At 40.8% G+C, this 19,102-nt stretch overlaps 1 protein-coding gene across 1 annotated transcript in view; it reads left to right on the forward strand.

Annotated features, from left to right (window-relative positions):
* TRHR (thyrotropin releasing hormone receptor) overlaps positions 1-19,102 on the forward strand; it is a 553,356-nt gene that overhangs the window by 495,615 nt on the left and 38,639 nt on the right. The window contains exons 12-14 of the mRNA XM_081503056.1: positions 5,408-5,474; positions 11,802-12,023; positions 12,539-13,412. Of these exons, the coding sequence (XP_081359182.1) occupies positions 12,624-13,412 (789 nt within the window). The 5' untranslated portion in view covers positions 5,408-5,474; positions 11,802-12,023; positions 12,539-12,623. The remainder of the gene's footprint in view (positions 1-5,407; positions 5,475-11,801; positions 12,024-12,538; positions 13,413-19,102) is intronic.

Raw genomic sequence — 19,102 nt, forward strand, 5'->3', positions numbered from 1 at the left:
AAAAGAAAAAAAGATGGTCCCTTCTGCTGATCCAGTCACTCAACTGCCTTCACTGTGGCTCAGTGGTTCTCACCTGAGAATAAGAAAATGCAAGTGAGTTACTCTCTGCAAGCCCCTGTGTGCGTGAACTAGCAATCAAGGAGGAAAAGGCAGAGGTAATTGGGAAATAGTGCTTTAGCCTCTGTGTTCACCAGATTTCAAATATTTTAATAAATAAATTAAAATCCATGTTTAATTTAAACATTAGTTTGATAAAAACTGCACCTGAATACTTCATGCCTGGCTTTTATCTCTCATAATCACTATAGCAACAGGACAGGAACAGGATTTGGCATTTCCTTAACCACAGTCAAGGAGGTAACCTATAAAAGAGGTGAACTTTCAACAAAAGATCTCTAAAATATACATTATTAGATCAGCAGAGCTCTGGTTTTCTCTTGTATTAATATGCATGCCACAAAAAGAGAAAGCAAAGAAAGTGAATATAATGATATCTCCAAAGAGGGGATATTACCCTGTACTCTCAAGGGGATTCATCTGCATGTGTATAGTGGGTTTACATGTCCCAAGAGCTTGAATCTTTGACATCATGTGGGTTTTTCCACTCTGTTCCCTTATGCAGCTCTTAGCCTCTGCAGTCTCCGTAAGCAAGTGGCCTTGTGTGTGATGCGCAAGAACCTAGACATTTTCCATACTGAGATAAGCCAGATAGAGCAGTCTTGCAGACTTCCAGTAAATGCAGTTTTACTGATGGGATAAAATATCAGGGGCACAAGCAGAGAGTCTCCCTTCCCAACCTGGGTTCAGAGGACAGTTTTGTCCAACTGCACAGAGAAAAGCCACTTTTTCCATTTTGGTTCCCTCCGAATGTCAGGATAGGAGAGATGCTGTAATATGACTCTGGGCTACCTGAACCTTAAACATCATTTCTTTTGATTCTCAAGAAGAGTATAAAATACCCTCAAAATCAAACATTTAAAATCAGAACATGTCAATTATTCCCACACCTTCATTTTACAGATGAGGCTTAAAGAACTGAAATAAATTGTTCAGGATCATCCAGCTGATTTATGGGACAATCCAGGCTTTCCTTTCCATTATACACACACACCTTGCTTCTCTGCTCCTCCGAGCATGAAACTAATTATTTTTAAAAATGACACTGGATCACTGCATATTAAACTGAACCTGGTTTGCCAGAAGCTAATGTTGCTTGTTGAAACAAGTTGTTAAAACCATCTGTCTAGGATAAGGAGAAGATAACCCCGGGGCTTGTTCTGCCCTGGAGAGGTGGCAAACACTTGCCCTAATCTAACTGAGACAAAACCAAGGAAAATCGCTGCCTGTAGCATCTCCCCCAGAAGGCAAAAGATCAATCAATTCGAGGTTCGATCTTTGAGGTACATTAAGCTCTTAGGTAAGCCAATTAAGCCAGAATTTATTAGGGATAGGCATAATATTGTAGAAATTTTCTTTTTCCAGCTGCATTAGTATTCAACTACACAGACACAATACAGCCTAGGAGAATACAGCTATTTTGGCAAGGTTCTGCATGTCTTCAGTTGTTAGGATGTTGTAGGAAAAAAGAAAAATAGAATGCTGATTCCCAAAGACATTCTTATTACTAGGAAATGTGGTAGCAAGTAAGGTGGAACAAGCCGGAGTTCTGTATACATGCCCCACCCTCCCACCCCTTCACTTGATTAGACACATTCTTGCCTCAGCTGAAATCCCATCTCCTCTTCCTGCTCTCAAGTTTCAGGTCCAGGATTGACTCCTCCATGAACTTTCTTTATCTTCCAGGCCAAGCTGTTGGCCACTCCTATGTACAACTGAGAAGCTCACTGTGTTTCTTCACATTTCTGTTGTTGAACTTACAAGGTTATATTGTAACTCATAGTTTGTGTTTGCTTGTCTCACCCATTAGACTATAAACCACTTGAGAACATGGAACCCTGTTTTCTTTATCTTTGCTCCCCACAATGCTTAGAATAAGGAGGTGCACAGTAAAGATTTAGTTTCTGTGTTTTGTGCATATGATATTAACTGAGTTTTTTGTAATCTTCACATCTCATCTCATTTTCTCTCCCTAAAAGCTTGCCCTTGAAGACTGACATCTTACTCTTTTGCCTACACCTACCTTCCTCTTTCATTCTTAAATTGGCTAGATCGTTTGGCTAAAACTCAGAAGTAACCTGAACATTAGCATTGGCTGTGACTGCCAAGAGGCTGGAAGGTCTACAAAGCTAGTGCCTTTGCCCAGGGATGCGAGGATGCTGGGAATTGCACACCTTCTCTTCATCAGAGTAGCTTTCAAACTCTTTGGCTCAGACTCACAGTAAGATGTGAATTTTACGTTATCACCATGTACCTTATACCTTCTAGAGTCAGGCACAGCATGTGTGTGTAATAGAGTAGTGCTCACCACGGGACAACCTCAGAGAGAGACGCAGCACCTACTGCTGTCCACTGACAATTTTCCATGCTTAGTACCTTCCCTGTATCCCAGCTGGTTGGTCAGAGGCGGTTTATCCAATGGTTTATTGCTTTTTTTTTCTCCTGGATCTGAATCCTGTTGATCTTCTCCTTGGTCTTATGAGTTTACTCCATACTATTTCACATAGAATTAGTCACTCCTAACACTGTCCACCTTTTAAAATGCATGCATAGCTCAATTATAGCAGCTGACACACTGATGCTGGAAAAGATTGAAGGCAAAAATAGAAGGGGGCAGCAGAGGGTGATATGGTTAGATAGCATCATCAACTCAATGGACGTGAGTTTGAGCAAACCCCGGGAGACAGTGAAGGGCAGGGAAGCCTGGCATGCGACAGTCCATGGGGTCGCAAAGAGTCAGACACGACTTAGTGACTGAACAGCAACAATAAACACACTGTATTATAATAGGCAGTTTGCATGAGTCACCCCTACCAGGCTGGGAGCTCCTCTGTGCTTTTTATATTCACATTTCTGTCTATAGTGTCTGGCAGAGAGCCTGTCAAATAACTGGCACTCAGTAAGGGAACATTTAACAAGTGTGAACGGATGAACAGGTGGATGGACAAATGCACCTCTTCGGTGAGGGTGAGAAATCCCTCTGTAATGTTGCCTTTTAATTCATTCACCACACTTCTTTCCTGCCATTCTTCTTTGAAAAGGACTTCCCAGAAGACTGGAAAGTTAGGAAAAATTATAATAAAACACTTCCGAAATGTCTCACCTTAGAGGAAATTGCTGTGATGACTTCACAAACTGAAAATTTGTTCCACATTAATGCCTCTCTTTAAAAAAAAAAAAATCAGTTCCAGTACTGAGGTGGCCTTTGATTCTCTAAGATGCTATGCTTTTGATTTTTGGCAGATCTCACTTATCTCCTTCAAACAAACCCCTATTTCCTATCTGCTTCACTCCCAACAAGCCCCACTACTTCTCCAGAGATTGGGGCCACCTGTGGAAGTGTCAGGAAACATTTCTGCAGGGGGATGTGGTCCCTTCTGCACATCACTGATCTCAGATGATTTCATCAGTAACAACAAAGAGCTAGCTGCCACTGCAACCTAGTAATTAAGCGACTAGATTTTATTCTTAACTACTTACTGTCTTCCTTTCTTTAGAAAAAATTATTACATATACAGTTTCAGTATTCCGTGTCTTCCTTTGCATCTTAGCATACTATGTAATCCAACAATTCCTGACAGCGAAAACAAATCATTTTTTTCCAAGGTTCTTTATCACAGTCATAATTTCAAAAGCATTAGTAAGAATTTTGATTCTATAAATTCTCTCATTTGTTATGGACATAATTATGGTGATTGAGCAAATGCTTGCATTTTGTTAATTCATTAATAAAATTACAGAGGCATGGAAGCATTTAATATTGTATTTCACATTTACTCAGTTTTAGAAGAATAAAAGTGATACGGTACTAGAAGCCTCCATGGAAATATATCTTAGCCACTAAAAAACCCCATTGGATACAGTAAGACATATTTTATAACTTAGACATTTTAAAGGTGGTGTGTGGTGTTCTAGCAAATTTAACGATACAAGTTTTATTTTCCTTGAGCACATTGCATTTATAGAATAATAAATATACTAAACTTCTAGTATGTGCCAAGTACTAGACTGAGTGCTTGATACATATTATGTCATTTATTCATCATATCCGTTCCATGAATTATATTTTAAGTCAATCATTTGGGAAAATTAATTCACTCATTTATATGCCAAATTTGTATTGTACATGAACTGCCTTTTCTCTATAGTCTATATTTTCTCTGCTGCATACTGAGAGACACAAATGTATAAAGCCGAGTTCACCCTAAATGTATACAGTTACTTTCTTGAAGCTTTGACTTTTTTACAGGTAGCCATTATGTAGATTTGTATGAAAATAAGACATGCAAATTCACATGCAAACGATGCAATCGTTTTGGAAGATATTTTGGTGATTTCTTAGAAATGTAAACATATATTACATTTATGTCCCAACAGTTTCACCCTTGGAATTTGGTAATTCTTATCCAAGAAAAATTACAAAATGTTTTCACAGACCTTGTATTTGCATGGTATTTATAGAAGTTTTTGCTCGTAATTATCAAAACTTGAAAACAATTGAAATATCCACAGGTGATAGGATAAAATATGATATATTCATATAGCCATACAATGGAATACTGTAGCAATAAAAGGGAAAAAGGACTGATTCATGCAACAAAAAGGGTAAGTATAAAAAGCAGTATGCTGATTTATGTGTATCTAAGAGTACACACTGTATAATTCCACTTACATAAAGATCTTCGAAAGTTAAATATAGTCTAGAAATAGAAAGCCGAGCAACATTTACCTGAACTCAGAATTATTCAGAGGATACAGAATTGAATGGGAAGGAACATAGGAAGCATTTTGTGGTGATGATGTTTTCTGTATCTCAATTATGGTGGTTGCTACAAAGTTTTATGTATTTGCTATAATTCATAAAATTCTACAGCTGAAGTGAATTATTTTATGTAAATTGTATCTCAATAAAATTGATTTTAAAATGGTATATACATAGCTGGGAAGCAGTGTTATATGTCTGCATCTATTTGTCTGATATAACAAATAAGAGCAGAAGAGGAACTGAAAGTCAAATGCAAAGTTGACAGACTTAGTTAGCAAAAAGAAAAAAAGCATTTCATTGGTAAAGTCTTACACAACTATCTATGTCAGGATATAGATTTGGACTTGAAATTCCTAGCAGCCACAGTAAGCCAGATTCAGTTTACAAAATGGAATTTTATAAAAACTTAATTGCAACAACTTTTTTATATTATATAAACTTTTAAATTTATTTTTATTGAAGCGTAGTTGATTTACAAGCTTAGAAGTTTTGATTAAAATTCTTACTCTTCAATCTTTTGTGTAGGCCATGACGCTTTGGGAAACTTTAGTAACTGATGTTAACTCCTCCTGAACACGTTTCACTCAACCAGGTAACAAATGGTAGACTGCAGAGGGTAAGAAGCTATGTGTATGTATGTGTTTCTACTTTTTAAAAAAGAATATTTTTAGGTTGACTTCTACTGTACTTTGTTTTTAAATCTAAGATCTTATTTTCTCCACAAATGTGGACACTAGGGAATGGAAATATAAGAGGATATATGGTTGAGAAACAGACAGGCAGTGCACCTGTGCCTAAAATACACATTGTTGTTGTGATGGTGGTTTAGTCACTCAGTCGTGTCCAGTTCTTTTGTGACCCATGGACTGTATCCCACCAGGCTCTTCTGTCCATGGGATTTCCCAGGCAAGAATACTGGAGTAGGTTGCCATTTCCTTCTCCAGAGAATCTCCCCAATCCAGGGATCAAACCTACATCTCCTGCATTGCAGGAGGATTTTTCACTGCTGAGCCAACAAGGTTCAACAAAAAATAATACACACTATTACTATGCAACTTACTTTTACCTTTCAGATTCTGTGCCTTTTTCAATGAGCACAAACACAACTCATAATCCCATTTCATAAGGTATTTTTCTTTGTTGATCAAAAGTTAACAGTCTTCTCTAGCTAATATATAAATTTCAGCCAAAATAAATTTTGACATCTTTTCTATCAAGCTTGCCAAATGCCTTCTACTCCAGGCTCTGTGATAAAGCTTATTCCTGAATAGAGGAAATTTTGAAGGATACTTAGCTCAGTATCTAGATGACTCAGCATCAAATCCTGAGTTGACATTTTTTGCTACTTCTTGAACTCAGATCTTCTACCCCAATCCCAGTGACCAGGTCTTTCTATGTCTGGATCTCAGCTCGATAGCCTGCACCTCACTCTGTTCCTCTAAACCAAGAAACCTGCATAGTTATACAGTTTCTCTCAGGAACCAGAGTCTATGCCAATGTTCTGTTGTCAACATTTTCTGATGTCGTCAACCTTTCCACATCTTGGCGGGTTACCTGCATCTAGTTTACTTCACCTCCCTGGCGCTCCTGCAGCTTGGACCCCCATGTACCCCCACCCCTGCCTCTCCAGAGACCAGTGGTTTTTCGGTGTAGCTCAGTGGTTCTTAATCATTACCATACATACCAAAGTTTAGGCTTTACTTCCTGCCTAATTAAATAAGAATATCTGGGAAAGGGACCTGAGTATCTACACTTTTTAAAACTCTCCAGATGGTTCTGAAATTCAACCAGGGATGAATAGACAGAAGCAAGGGAGGGTACAAAGTTTCAGGGGGCTCCAAAACACAATAATCAGGATATAGATTTAATGCAATATTTTTTAAAACTCAAAATGAATGCAAAATAATCCAGAGTAAACAAAAGATCAAAATTTAAGTAAAGAATCCATACTTGGAACCTGAGGTGAAAGGGATAATTCATAATAATAATGATGATTCTGTCTCTATTTAAAATGTTGATATTTTATTCATCATAGACTTTTTGTATAAACTTTAATTTTTAAAATATTACATTAAAATATTAATGGTATTAATTAGTGAGGTTGTTGGCAACCCCTTTAATTTTACCCTCCCCTTACCCTGGCCAGGGTCCTGCAAACCATGGACCTAGCTGGATGCTCGGTAGTATCTCTGACCCCAGAGCCACTTGACCACAGTGAACAGATATTCTCTTTCCCAACAATCCCCCACCTGCCAAACCGAGCCCCAGGTATGATGGTAGAGATGAGAGAGAATTATAGATACAGAGGAGTAGAACAAGTCAGTTGCTTTTGTCCAGAATCCCAGTTTCTTTCTCAGGCCCTCGTCCAATTTGAGGAAATATACCAAAACTCAAAATACTTAGGAGAGCTAAGCTGACATGCACATTTTAAAAACTCTCTCCAGGTGATTCAGATTCATCATTGTTCCCACCTCCCACACGAGAATCACTGACCTAGATTGTACTGTACAGTGTTACTCAAACTGTGCTCCACAGACAAGCAGCATCAGCACCACCTGGAGTTTATAGGAAATACACGTGCTCAGGTTCCACCCTCAAGGTACAAAAACAGCAACTTGGGGATGGTGTTACCCAGATTTTAACACGATGCCCTGGAGATCCAGATGCATGCTAACATTTGAGAAATGCTGAGGGCATAACTAATCATATTCCTACTAATGGGTTCATGACAACCAAAGGACAGCCACCTACTACCTAGACAGCTGAGATCACTGTCAGGGGCCAGCGTAGGACTTTGCTAAATTACTCTTGTGTAGAATTCTTACAGAATTCCCCTTGGGTAGAACAAAGCAGGTGTGGAACTATGTCAGCCACTGTGTCCCAGAGACAGAGACTTGGCCAAGCAGATGGTTTCCTGGGGTAGCCAGGAGAGGGAATGCCAGCACTGAGAGCAAGCTGTCTGATTGGAAATGCCAAGGGTGGGAAGCGGAAGTGCTAAATCTTTCCTCAAGCTCAAGGGTCAAGTCTGAGTCCAAGCAAAAAAAAAAAAGGGCCCAGCTTGGAGTCCAAGGACATTCTTACAAAGGAGCCTGTAAGTGTGATGCTCATTTCTACTGATGCTAGCCAAGTGAGTGAGAAGGCCTGCCTGGCTAAAGCTCAGAGGAAACGGCAAGACTGAAAGCTCAGAGGACACAGGGCAAGAGTGAAAGTGGATGATGAGAAGTGTGTGCACCAATCTACATGCTGTAGCCATGACTTACCCTTGTTTCAAAACAGATGCCACTGGACAATTTTCAAAGGATGCATTTCTCTCTAGTCAGCATTACTCAAAAGACATGAAAGTCAGAGCTGGTTAGAATTTAAGATAGTATAAGGAAAATCTCAACCCAACTGTGTAGTCTAGTTGAACCCCATTTTGTGCCACTCTTTGCACATGGGAACATTTATGAAATCCCTTATGAAGTCACAGATACTTTGAAAATACAATTTTGCAAAGAGCACTAATTAGACTGAAAACAGACAGGACTGTAATGGATGGCAAGTCTGGGATGGGGAAGGTGGAAGTCTGGCCTCTGCAGAGGAGAAAGAACTAGTTAAGAGAGAGGGAAGGAGGAACCAAGGATGGACCAAGTCAGAGGAGATGGAAGCCTCCTTAGTACAAAAGCTGCCTGTTGGTCATCAGTCGTTGTCTCACACCAGCTCATACTCCTCACGGCCAAAGCAGAATTATAAAGTTACTTTCCCACACCATGGGCCTTATATATCCTATCTCCTCCAGTCAGAATATCTTCACTCATCCCACCTTTTGAAAAGAAGCTGTACTTCTCTTCAAGACTGTTCTCAGATGTTACTTGACCTCAGAAGCCCTCTCTGGCCCCTCAGCCTGTTGCCTCCACCACCTACGAATGCTTTTCCTTCACAACCTAAACCCTCTCGACAGATCTATGCCTACCTGTAACTGTTCGTGGGTCTGCTGCTCCCAGTGGACCACAACATATTTGAAGGTAAAACAAAATGTTATATACTAGGTGCCTGGTGCGTCAGTCAGTTCAGTCACTCAGTCGTGTCTGATGCTTTGCAACCCCATGGACCACAGCAAGCCAGGCCTCCCTGTCCATCACCAACTCCCAGAGTCCACCCAAACTCACGTCCAGTGAGTTGGTGATGCCATCCAACGCCTGGTGCATAGTAAGTGCTTAACAATTAAGCTCTAAGAAATGAATAGAGACAAAATGGAGACTCAGAATGGTGTCCTTGCATAGAAATGCTGAAGAATGCGATCAGATTTACCGGGAGATGGAGTTGCCAAGGCAGATAGCATTGTAGATGGACAACTTCTCCCTTCATCTTTACTACCCACATGTAAGACTTGAAGTGAAGTTTCACACTTTTAAAGATGCCTGAAAGCTGACTAAAATCCTGAGGACAGGGAGAGGGGAAGAGGTGCTTTATAAAGTGTGACTTTTCAAGAGGTCTTTCAGATTGGAGGTGGTGGTGTTGGGATGGGGTAGGGAGGCAGGGCTTTCACCTTAGAAGACATTTTTTTATTCCAAAATAGAGAGGACTCCACCAGGAGCAAGGTGGTCAGAGTAATCTCTGTCCCCAAGGGCAGGGAGAGAAGTAAAGATGGCATCCTTTTTCCAGTCATCAGCTGGTCGAACAAACTAGAATGTGGACAGAAATCCTATTCCGGGTAAAGGAATGTGCGTTTGGCTGGTGCCCTCCACTGTCTGTCTCAGGAGCTGCATGTGGTACACAGACTCAGGCCAGGTGTGTGTGATACTGAGCGAAGCTGGCATGTGACAGAAGAGGGAGGAAATTAGGAAAGGACATATCTTACAGCTCACAAACGGCTACCCACAACCACTGCTCATGGTTATTATCTCTAGCAGGAATATGGACTCTTGGCTGCCAGATCTCTCCGTGTTTATGAGAGGTAGAAATCTAGATTTAGTATGCAATATCTCCATTTCAATATTGAGAAGTTGTCTAAATAGTCTACTTTGGCGCCTACATTGTACAGGCCAAACTGTACCTTTCTGAAGCCTGAATCAGGCTCATGGGTCATTAACTTGTAACTCTGGATGATTTGGAAGGAGAAGTTAGATACTCCAGGAGCCCTCAATGGTTCAGAGGGTGGAATTCATTCAGCATCATCCAAGCTTCATCTTCATCCCATTGTTACCTAGCCTTGAACATGGTTCTGGTACCTCCATGATCCTGTCTACTCCAAATCTATTCTTCCATTGGCATCCTCTAGAAAAAAGAATATCTACACTTCTCAAAATAGAGAATCAACCTGTTCACCATATGGGGAATTAAGTTAAGGGCTGTTTTTCGTTGTCAGTCTGAAATAAAAGTGGACAGATATTAACATTTGGTGCATTCAGTTGGTTCTGAGAGAAGAAAGACATATTTTCTGAGATTTCATTTAAAAATATAAAGATTTGCCCATGGGCTACTTTCAGTTCAGTTCAGTTCAGTTGTTCAATCATGTCCAAGTCTTTGTAACCCCATGGACTACAGCACGCCAGGCTTCTCTGTCCATCACCAACTCCCGGAGTTTACTCAAACTCATGCCCATTGAGTTGATGATGCATCCAGCCATCTCATGCTCTGTCGTCCCCTTCTCCTCCCGCCTTCAATCTTTCCTAGCATCAGGGTCTTTTCAAATGAATCAGTTCTTCGCATCAGGTGGCCAAAGTACTGGAGTTTCAGCTTCAGCATCAGTCCTTCCAATGATATCCAGGGCTGATTTCCTTTAGGATGGACTGGTTGGATCTCCTTGCAGTCCAAGGGGCTCTCAAGAGTCTTCTCCAACACCACAGTTCAAAAGCATCAGTTCTTCGGTGCTCAGCTTTCTTTATAGTCCAACTCTCACATCCATACATGACCACTGGAAAAACCATAGCCTTGACTAGATGGACTTTTGTTGGAAAAATAATGTCTCTGCTTTTTAATAAGCTGTCTAGGTTGGTCATAACTTTTCTTCTAAGGAGCAAGTGTCTTTTGATTTCATGGCTGGAGTCACCATCTGCAGTGATTTTGGAGCCCAAAAAAATAAAGTCTGTCAATGTTTCCACTGTTTCCCGGGCTACTTTAGAGAAATAAAAATCAAACTGAAGTACACTTTTCTAAAAAAAATGGTTTATATAGTTCTGTTTCAGAGTGGCCCCGGTTCAGATTTCCACTGGATATGTTTTCCACCTAGAAATAAATTGATACAGAACCTTGCTGGGTGGTACATGTGGTTGGTAGTCCAGAGGGTGAGTGAAGAGGGGAGAGGTGTCCAGAGCAGTTAGAAAGATTCTAGTAAGTGATGCAAAAACAGAGTTGAAAAACAAAGTTCACAGATCATATGTAGGTTGAAATCAATGTTCTTATCTCAAATGGGTTAAAAAAAAATAATCTGTATAAGTCTCAGAAGATTGCAGCTGAAATGGTTTAAAATCAATTTTAACTCATTTTCCATTCACATACTATGAGAGAAGGGAACTGACTTCACTGGTTCACCAGAGAAATAGTCCTCAGGTTTCCATCATAGAGAAAAAAGTGTGCTTTCAGCTCAGACAGATATTTCAAGCTTCAAGGGCTGTCTCTGGGCTGAGACGGATTTGCTCTCCCAGAGTCCTGTCCCACAGGGGAGTGGGATTTACCCGGGTACCTGAGTTTCTCTAGAACTTAGACTATAAACAACTATAAGACCAGCTGCTTCAAACCCCCTGGCTGGCACCGTCAGCCTTCCAGATTACAACTGTATCGTTAGCACATTTATGAAAGACTCCTCAGAGGGGAGATCATGAATCAGCGAGGACTGACTGGCGTCTGTGAGTGTGAGTGTGGGGTGTGTGTGTGAGAGGGGAGGGGGAGACAGAGAGCCGAGTGTGTTCTCATTAGGGGACGGTCTATGATTTGCCAGGCTCTCTGCTGCTGCTCCTGCTGCTGCTCCTGCTGCGGCTGTATGGTCTGGCATCAGTTGGAAAGGCTGTGAGGGTTTAGAGGAACCGCAGTTCTGAAGACGGAGCCCTGCTAAGTGGTCTCCCTGCCAAACAAAGTGGACGAGGCTTTCCGCAAGGTTGGAAACTCACACTTATTACCGCTCCATCTACCTGGAAGAAGAGGCAGCACTACAGGGGTAAAGGTAAGAGGAGAAATTATTCTCTGTTGGGTCTGCAGGGCAGGGGGCCTGAGGAGGGTAGGTTCAGAGGCTTGCTATTTTGTAGCAGAGGGATCTCACCCGTTGCAGCCAAGGAGGCAGATGCTAATTTTCTGTCAAGCTTTTTGGCTCCCCACCCCCCCCAGTCGATATCTTTTTCTTCTTTATTGTACTTTCCCCAAGCATCTGAGAGATTTGTTTTTCAGGTAGCTGATATTGTTTCTTTTTTCCCCCCTATTGAGGATTATTTCAAAACAGGGAGCATTTTCTGTGTCTCTTTTCTTGAGCATTTTTGTCCATTAAGAAAAAATCAGTCCCTCTTATTGTAAAGTGGTGAAAACTGTTACTCCATCCTATGCTAGACTGCAATAAAAGGAGTTTTCAGTAGTACATATGAGCCCTATTACTGGAGAAAAATGGAAGGTGAAAGGGGAGGACATGAGAATTACTTGTAAGTGACTGTGACTCTGTGAATGAATATGGACTATAACTCTTTACAGGGGGAGAGAACCACTGTGGTAAATGCAGGGCACCAGAAGGAAGATGTGTTGAGAAGTGTTCCAGAGAAACCTCAAGCCACTAAAGATGGAAAACGAGACAGGAAGTGAACTGAACCAAACTCAGCTTCAGCCACGAGCTGTGGTAGCCCTCGAATACCAAGTGGTCACCATCTTACTTGTGCTCATTATTTGTGGTCTGGGCATCGTGGGCAACATCATGGTAGTTCTGGTGGTCATGAGGACCAAGCACATGAGGACCCCCACAAACTGCTACCTGGTGAGTCTAGCAGTAGCTGATCTCATGGTCCTGGTGGCCGCAGGCCTCCCCAACATAACGGACAGCATCTACGGTTCCTGGGTCTATGGCTACGTTGGATGCCTCTGCATTACTTACCTCCAGTACTTGGGCATTAATGCATCCTCTTGTTCAATCACAGCCTTTACCATTGAGCGGTACATAGCGATCTGTCACCCCATCAAAGCCCAGTTTCTCTGCACATTTTCCAGAGCCAAAAAGATAATCATCTTTGTCTGGACTTTCACATCCATTTACTGTATGCTCTGGTTCTTCCTGCTGGATCTCAATATTAGCACCTATAAAGATGCTATTGTAGTGTCCTGTGGCTACAAGATCTCCAGGAATTACTACTCACCTATTTACCTAATGGACTTTGGTGTCTTTTATGTTGTGCCAATGATCCTAGCCACTGTTCTCTACGGATTCATAGCTAGGATCCTCTTCTTAAATCCCATTCCTTCAGATCCTAAAGAAAACTCTAACACATGGAAAAATGACTCAACCCATCAGAATAAGAACTTGAATTCAAAGACCTCTAATAGATATTTCAACAGCACCGTATCTTCAAGGAAGCAGGTAAGCAAATCTGAGCCTCCGAGTTCACAGAGGAAATGTGGGAGAGAGTTCCTTGTGAGATAGGATCAACTTTGCCCTACTTAGCTGACAGCAAAACTGAAACACAATCATACAAACGTTTCACTGGTGTAAGCCTCTGCTTTACATATTAAATCCATCTCTAAAACAACTGAGGATCTAAAAATAGATGGGGAAATGTTGACAGCACACCAGCAGGTACTAGTTTGTGTGCTTTTAAAATATAAGGAAATATAAACCGAAACCCTAGAATTCTACCTTTAAAATGTTTGTGCCTCTCTGAGAAATGTTATCAATATATTTAGGCCATTTCTGGCTTCTATAGGGAGCAGCTGGATATTTTTAAAAACTCGGCTGCTGCTAAGTCGCTTCAGTCGTGTCCCACTCTGTGCGACCCCACAGACGGCAGCCCACCAGGCTCCATCCCTGGGATTCTCCAGGCAAGAACACTGGAGTGGGTTGACAAATATTTGACAAGATAGTTTGAGGAAAGATGAGTCGAAACAATACTGAAACTGAGAGGGGTTCCTGGACTTTTTTTTTTTTCTTCAGTCTTAGTGGAGAAAGATTCTATCACTTTCTGCTTCAGCTCCCTACAAAATGTCCCAGCATGTAGAGACTCACAATGCACTCTGCTCAGGAAGTGTTCTGATAAAAAGGCTAATACCAAGCTTAATTTGTTACAAAGAATGATTGCAGTTTTCACACGTCTTTTTCCTATTAAGCATAGCTATGTTTCAGATCATCTGAATGCTCAGGTGGTTACTGTTGAATAGTGGTTTTATATGAGTGAAGTGTAACTGTGTTTCAGTAGATACAGTTTATAAGAAAGTGCAGGAATACTTTTATATCATGTGCACCTTTACCTATAGTTACACACCTAAGTTATCTAGGAACTTGGCTTTCAGATCCTTTTATTTCTTTGTTAAACAGAAAAAAGAACAGGTGATTACCAAAACTTGCTCATTCAAATAGGTTAAATTTTCTTTCTTTATTTTTGATCCTGTAAATATTTAGTTTTTCCTATGTATAAAAACAGATACTGAGTGTACTTTTTAAAGTATGCAGGTGAATCATTCATACTATCACTTCCTAATCTCTGGATTTGCTGAAATATGAAGAATTGTATTGAATGTTGGGCACATAGTGAAGTAAGTTACAAATAAATAGTGGTGTTTTAGGCATGAATGAAATGAATAATGAACTGTCACTAAAAAGAAATATATACAACACTTTAAATGATATCATGACATTTGATTTATATAACATTTATTATTAAAGGTGCCTAGATGATAGAAAGGAAAGACTTGAGAAACTATTGCCAGCTCTTAGATTTCTGTTGCTTTGGATCTAGCTGCTGCTGCTGCTGCTAAGTCGCTTCAGTCGTGTCCGACTCTGTGCAACCCCATAGACGGTAGCCCACCAGGCTCCCCCATCCCTGGGATTCTCCAGACAAGAACACTGGAGTGGGTTGCCAGTTCCTTCTCCAATGCATGAAAGTGGAAAGTGAAAGTGAAATTGCTCAGTCGTGTCCAACTCGTAGCGACCCCATGGACTGCAGCCTACAAGCAGTGCTACCTAATACAAGGCATATTTGGCCATCTATTACCCAAAACTTGATTAAGGGAAACTTAGAGAGGTCTGTTGGCCATCTGCCAAGGCAAACAGTAACAAATACATTAAGAGAGTAAAGAATATGTACATCTCAGTTAGAGACTAAACATGGGTTAATGTCTGTAGCAAAGAAGGTCAGGGAGTAAATTCATTCATTAGACTCATTTATATTCTTGTTATAAATTCTAAAAAATTGTTTGTCTCGTCTAATGTCTTCCATTTCAATTACAGTCATTAGTACCTATCAGCATTAATAATGTGCTTTAAATTGCTAATTGTGTTACATGTTCACATTCGTATTTCAAAGCTGTTACAGATAGGCTGTCCTCCCAGAGGCTGAGTGGTAAAATAAAAAGCCAAAGAGTTGGCTCCAAAAAACCCTGGGCTTTAAAATTGTAGGGTTCTAATAAGCTTGGATATATGGCCCTGGGTAAGCAGAACTCTCTGAGCCTCAGTTTCCTCATCTTTAAGCATGAGGATAAATAGAAACCAGGATTGGTGCGAGGGTTCAGTGAAATACCTGATGAAGGACACCTAAAGTGGGTTCATCTGAGTGTTTAATGAGCCTCATTCTGAGTCTTTTAATATGTTGGCAACTATAAGGGAAATAGAGAGATTTATCTTTAAACTCGGAGAAGGCAATGGCAACCCACTCCAGTACTCTTGCCTGGAAAAGCCCATGGACGGAGGAGCCTGGTAGGCTGCAGTCCATGGGGTCGCTAAGAGTTGGACACGACTGGGTGACTTCACTTTCACTTTTCACTTTCATGCATTGGAGAAGGAAATGGCAACACACTCCAGTGTTCTTGCCTGGAGAATCCCAGGGACGGGGGAGCCTGGTGGGCTGCTGTCTATGGGGTCGCACAGAGTCGGACACAACTGAAGCAACCTAGCAGCAGCAGCAGCATTCTTTAAACTATACATGCATCATTTAACCAAAAATCATTGGTTGAACAGGTGTGTGTAGGATTTGGTAACTTCTCTAAGAAACTTTTAATAATCAGGGCATTTGGAATTGTGTTCAGAGCATTTGGGGTTGTCATGAGGATTTGGCTGGAAAGAGAATGGTGTGGATTTGGAGAGGGGACCAGGACAGGGTACTATGGGGGAATTTTTATAGTATGTAGTGATTTGGTTTCCTGGTGGCTCAAATGGTAAAGAATCTGCCTACAATGCGGGAGTCCTGAGTCCAATCCCTGGATTGGGAAGATCCCCTGGAGGAGGGCATGGCAACTCACTCCAGTATTCTTGCCTGGAGAATCCCCATGGACAGAGGAGCCTGGAGGTTTACAGCCCATGGGGCTGCAAAGAGTCAGACATGACTGAGCAACTAAGCACACACAGCAGTGATTTGGTTGATTAAAATGAAGTCTTTGGAGGAACAGCAAAAAGTAAGATTGGATTGCTAGTGCGTACGTGTATCTGTGAGAGAGAAAGAGAGAAAAGAATGAGGGAAAGGGTTGTGGAGGATCCCAACTATCAGGCAAAGGAAGAAGTTTGAACTTGGTGCAGGAGCAACCAAGAGTGTGACTGGTGAGCAGGAGGCAGCAGTGAGGAAAGTGGTGTTTGGGGACAATAAATCTGACAGCTGTGGATGAGGCAGGTTTGCAAGCTGAGAGACTGGTAGCAGAAGGACCACTTTTGAAGCTGTTGGTAGTAATTTAGGCATGAAGTATTGTAGCAAGATTCCCTATCAGGAGAATTTAAAGTACGGTATGAACCAGAGAGGGGTTTCAAAGAAAGAGGAGGTGAGATGTGAACATGTCAGATACAAAGGATGAAGAGGGGACAATTCGATGGCTCTGAGTCTGGAAGAACAGAGGTGTCTCCGATGAATGGAATGAGAACCATGAAGGGGAGTCAGTTTTGTCCAAAATCAGTGACCCTTTGATCTGGCTTTTTCCTCTTCTGGAATGGTTCTTTTCTTAAATCTTCAAAAGATTCTAACCTCCACCTCCTCTAGCCCCAGGATTTGATTCTACTATTTTCTCTGCACATTTTTTTGGGGGGGCAAGTTTAATTTACATTTTAATAAATATTCTGTCTGGACCAGGTCTTTCTAACTAATTAAAGTCAAATGTGCATAGCTTAGAAGAACTACATTTCAGAGGAAATATAAAGAATACTTATATGTGAGAGACAAGTGTGAGGTTTGTGTTTGCTGATTTGTTTACTTTTACCTTATATTTCCAATGCAGAAAACTCAGGTCAGAATCTTCTTTCTTTCTGTTATTCAGATTCAGCTAAATATTTGGTAAAGTCGATAAAACAAATTACTCTAAATAATAGCTTGGACTTGTGTAGACAAAAGAATTATCTGATTGACAATCTTTTGCTTTACAGTTGGTTGTTTTGATGCTAGAGCCATAGTTTAAATGATCACGTTTGTCACATTTCAGCTCCATCTACACAATACCAAAAGATCTCTCTCTGTTCAGTCAATTCAAGTGTTCAACATTGTATAGATGAAATGTCTTTATCATTGCCTGAGGAATTGATTGGATCTTTTGGCATTTTGGAGACACAGGAGTATCTTGCTAAGGGACAACACTGTGAATAAACACATTCAATTCAAATATTTGCTTTCCATAGGGCACAGGGGTATACAGACTGTTTTATAGATCAGGCTACCAGGTTCATTTTCAGTTGAGTCACTCTAATGTACTTTTTTTTTTTTAACAGTATAGCTAGTGGGGAACTGTGTAACATAGTCTGAATAGAAACTCCAAGAGTTTGTGGCAAATTTTTCATTATGGGTTTTGTTTGACTGAACAAGTTTTTAAAAGGCCAAATAATCTTTGTTTCTATAAATTTCTTAAAAGTCTTCTACCTTCTGAAGAGGAATATTGGTAACCCAAGAGACAAAAGCAGTTTTCCTTTTAAAGAAATACATGCCCTTTATTTGTTGCTGTTGTTGCTATTGTTGCTGCTGATGATAGAAAAGCAATCGTGTATTATGGAAAACATAGAAAACAAGGCATAAGAAAAAAAGCATCCAATATCCTACCTCTCAAAACCATAATTTATTAGCATTTAGTAATATTTTTCTCATGTTTTTACTTGATTTTCTTTTATATCATTATAGTCAATATATAGATATATATATTGCTGATATATGATATATATATATATATATATAATATAGATATATATACTGCTGATTCCCTGATAGCTCAATTGGTAAAGAATCTGCCTGCAATGCAGGAGACCTGGGTTCAATTCCTGGGCAGGGAAGACCCCCTGAAGAAGGGAAAGGCTACCCACTCCAGTATTCTTGGGCTTCCCTTGTGGCTCAGCTGGTAAAGAATCCACCTGCAATGTGAGAGACCTGGGTTTGATCCCTGGGTTGGGAAGATCCCCTGGAGAAGGGAAAGGCTACCCACTCCAGTATTCTGGCCTGGAGAATTCCATGGACTGTATAATCTTTGGGGTCACAAAGAGTCAGACACGACTGAGCGACTTTCACTTTGGATGTCTCTGGTGGCTCAGACTGTAAGGAGTCTGCCTGTAATGTGGGAAACCCAGGTTCAATCCCTGGATTGGGAAGAGCCCCTGGAGGAGAAAATGACAACCCACACCAGTATTCTTGCTTGGAAAATCCCATGGATAGAGGAGCCTGGCAGGCTACAGTCCATGAGGTTGCAAAAAGTTGAACAGGACTGAGCAACTTCACTTCACTTTGTAGATATATAATCTTAGATGCTGCCTTACACAAAATGTTGGAATTAATATTCCCAAGAATAGCACAGAGTACAAGAAAATGGATAAGATTGTAAGTCAGTTTTTCTCTGCCTCAGTTTTCTCATTAATAAAATGAAACTAACAATTCCTCATAGAGTGACTTGAATCAAGTGAGATGCATCAGACAAAATCCACGGTTTTGCCCCTCCTCACCTGTACCACCAGCTACCCTTCCCTCAGTCCTGTCCTTCTCAGTGATCGCCACCCCCTGGGCAGCCTCCTGACTCCAACTCTGACTGAGCAATCTGAGTAGGATGTGCTCATGGAAAATTATGAACTTGGATAAAAAAGGGGCTTAAATGTGTCTCTTCTCCCCT

This window comes from Giraffa tippelskirchi, chromosome 6 (assembly GCF_054371585.1).
Source record: "Giraffa tippelskirchi isolate mGirTip1 chromosome 6, T2T-mGirTip1v1.2.pri, whole genome shotgun sequence".
NCBI classification, from domain to species: Eukaryota; Metazoa; Chordata; class Mammalia; order Artiodactyla; family Giraffidae; genus Giraffa; species Giraffa tippelskirchi.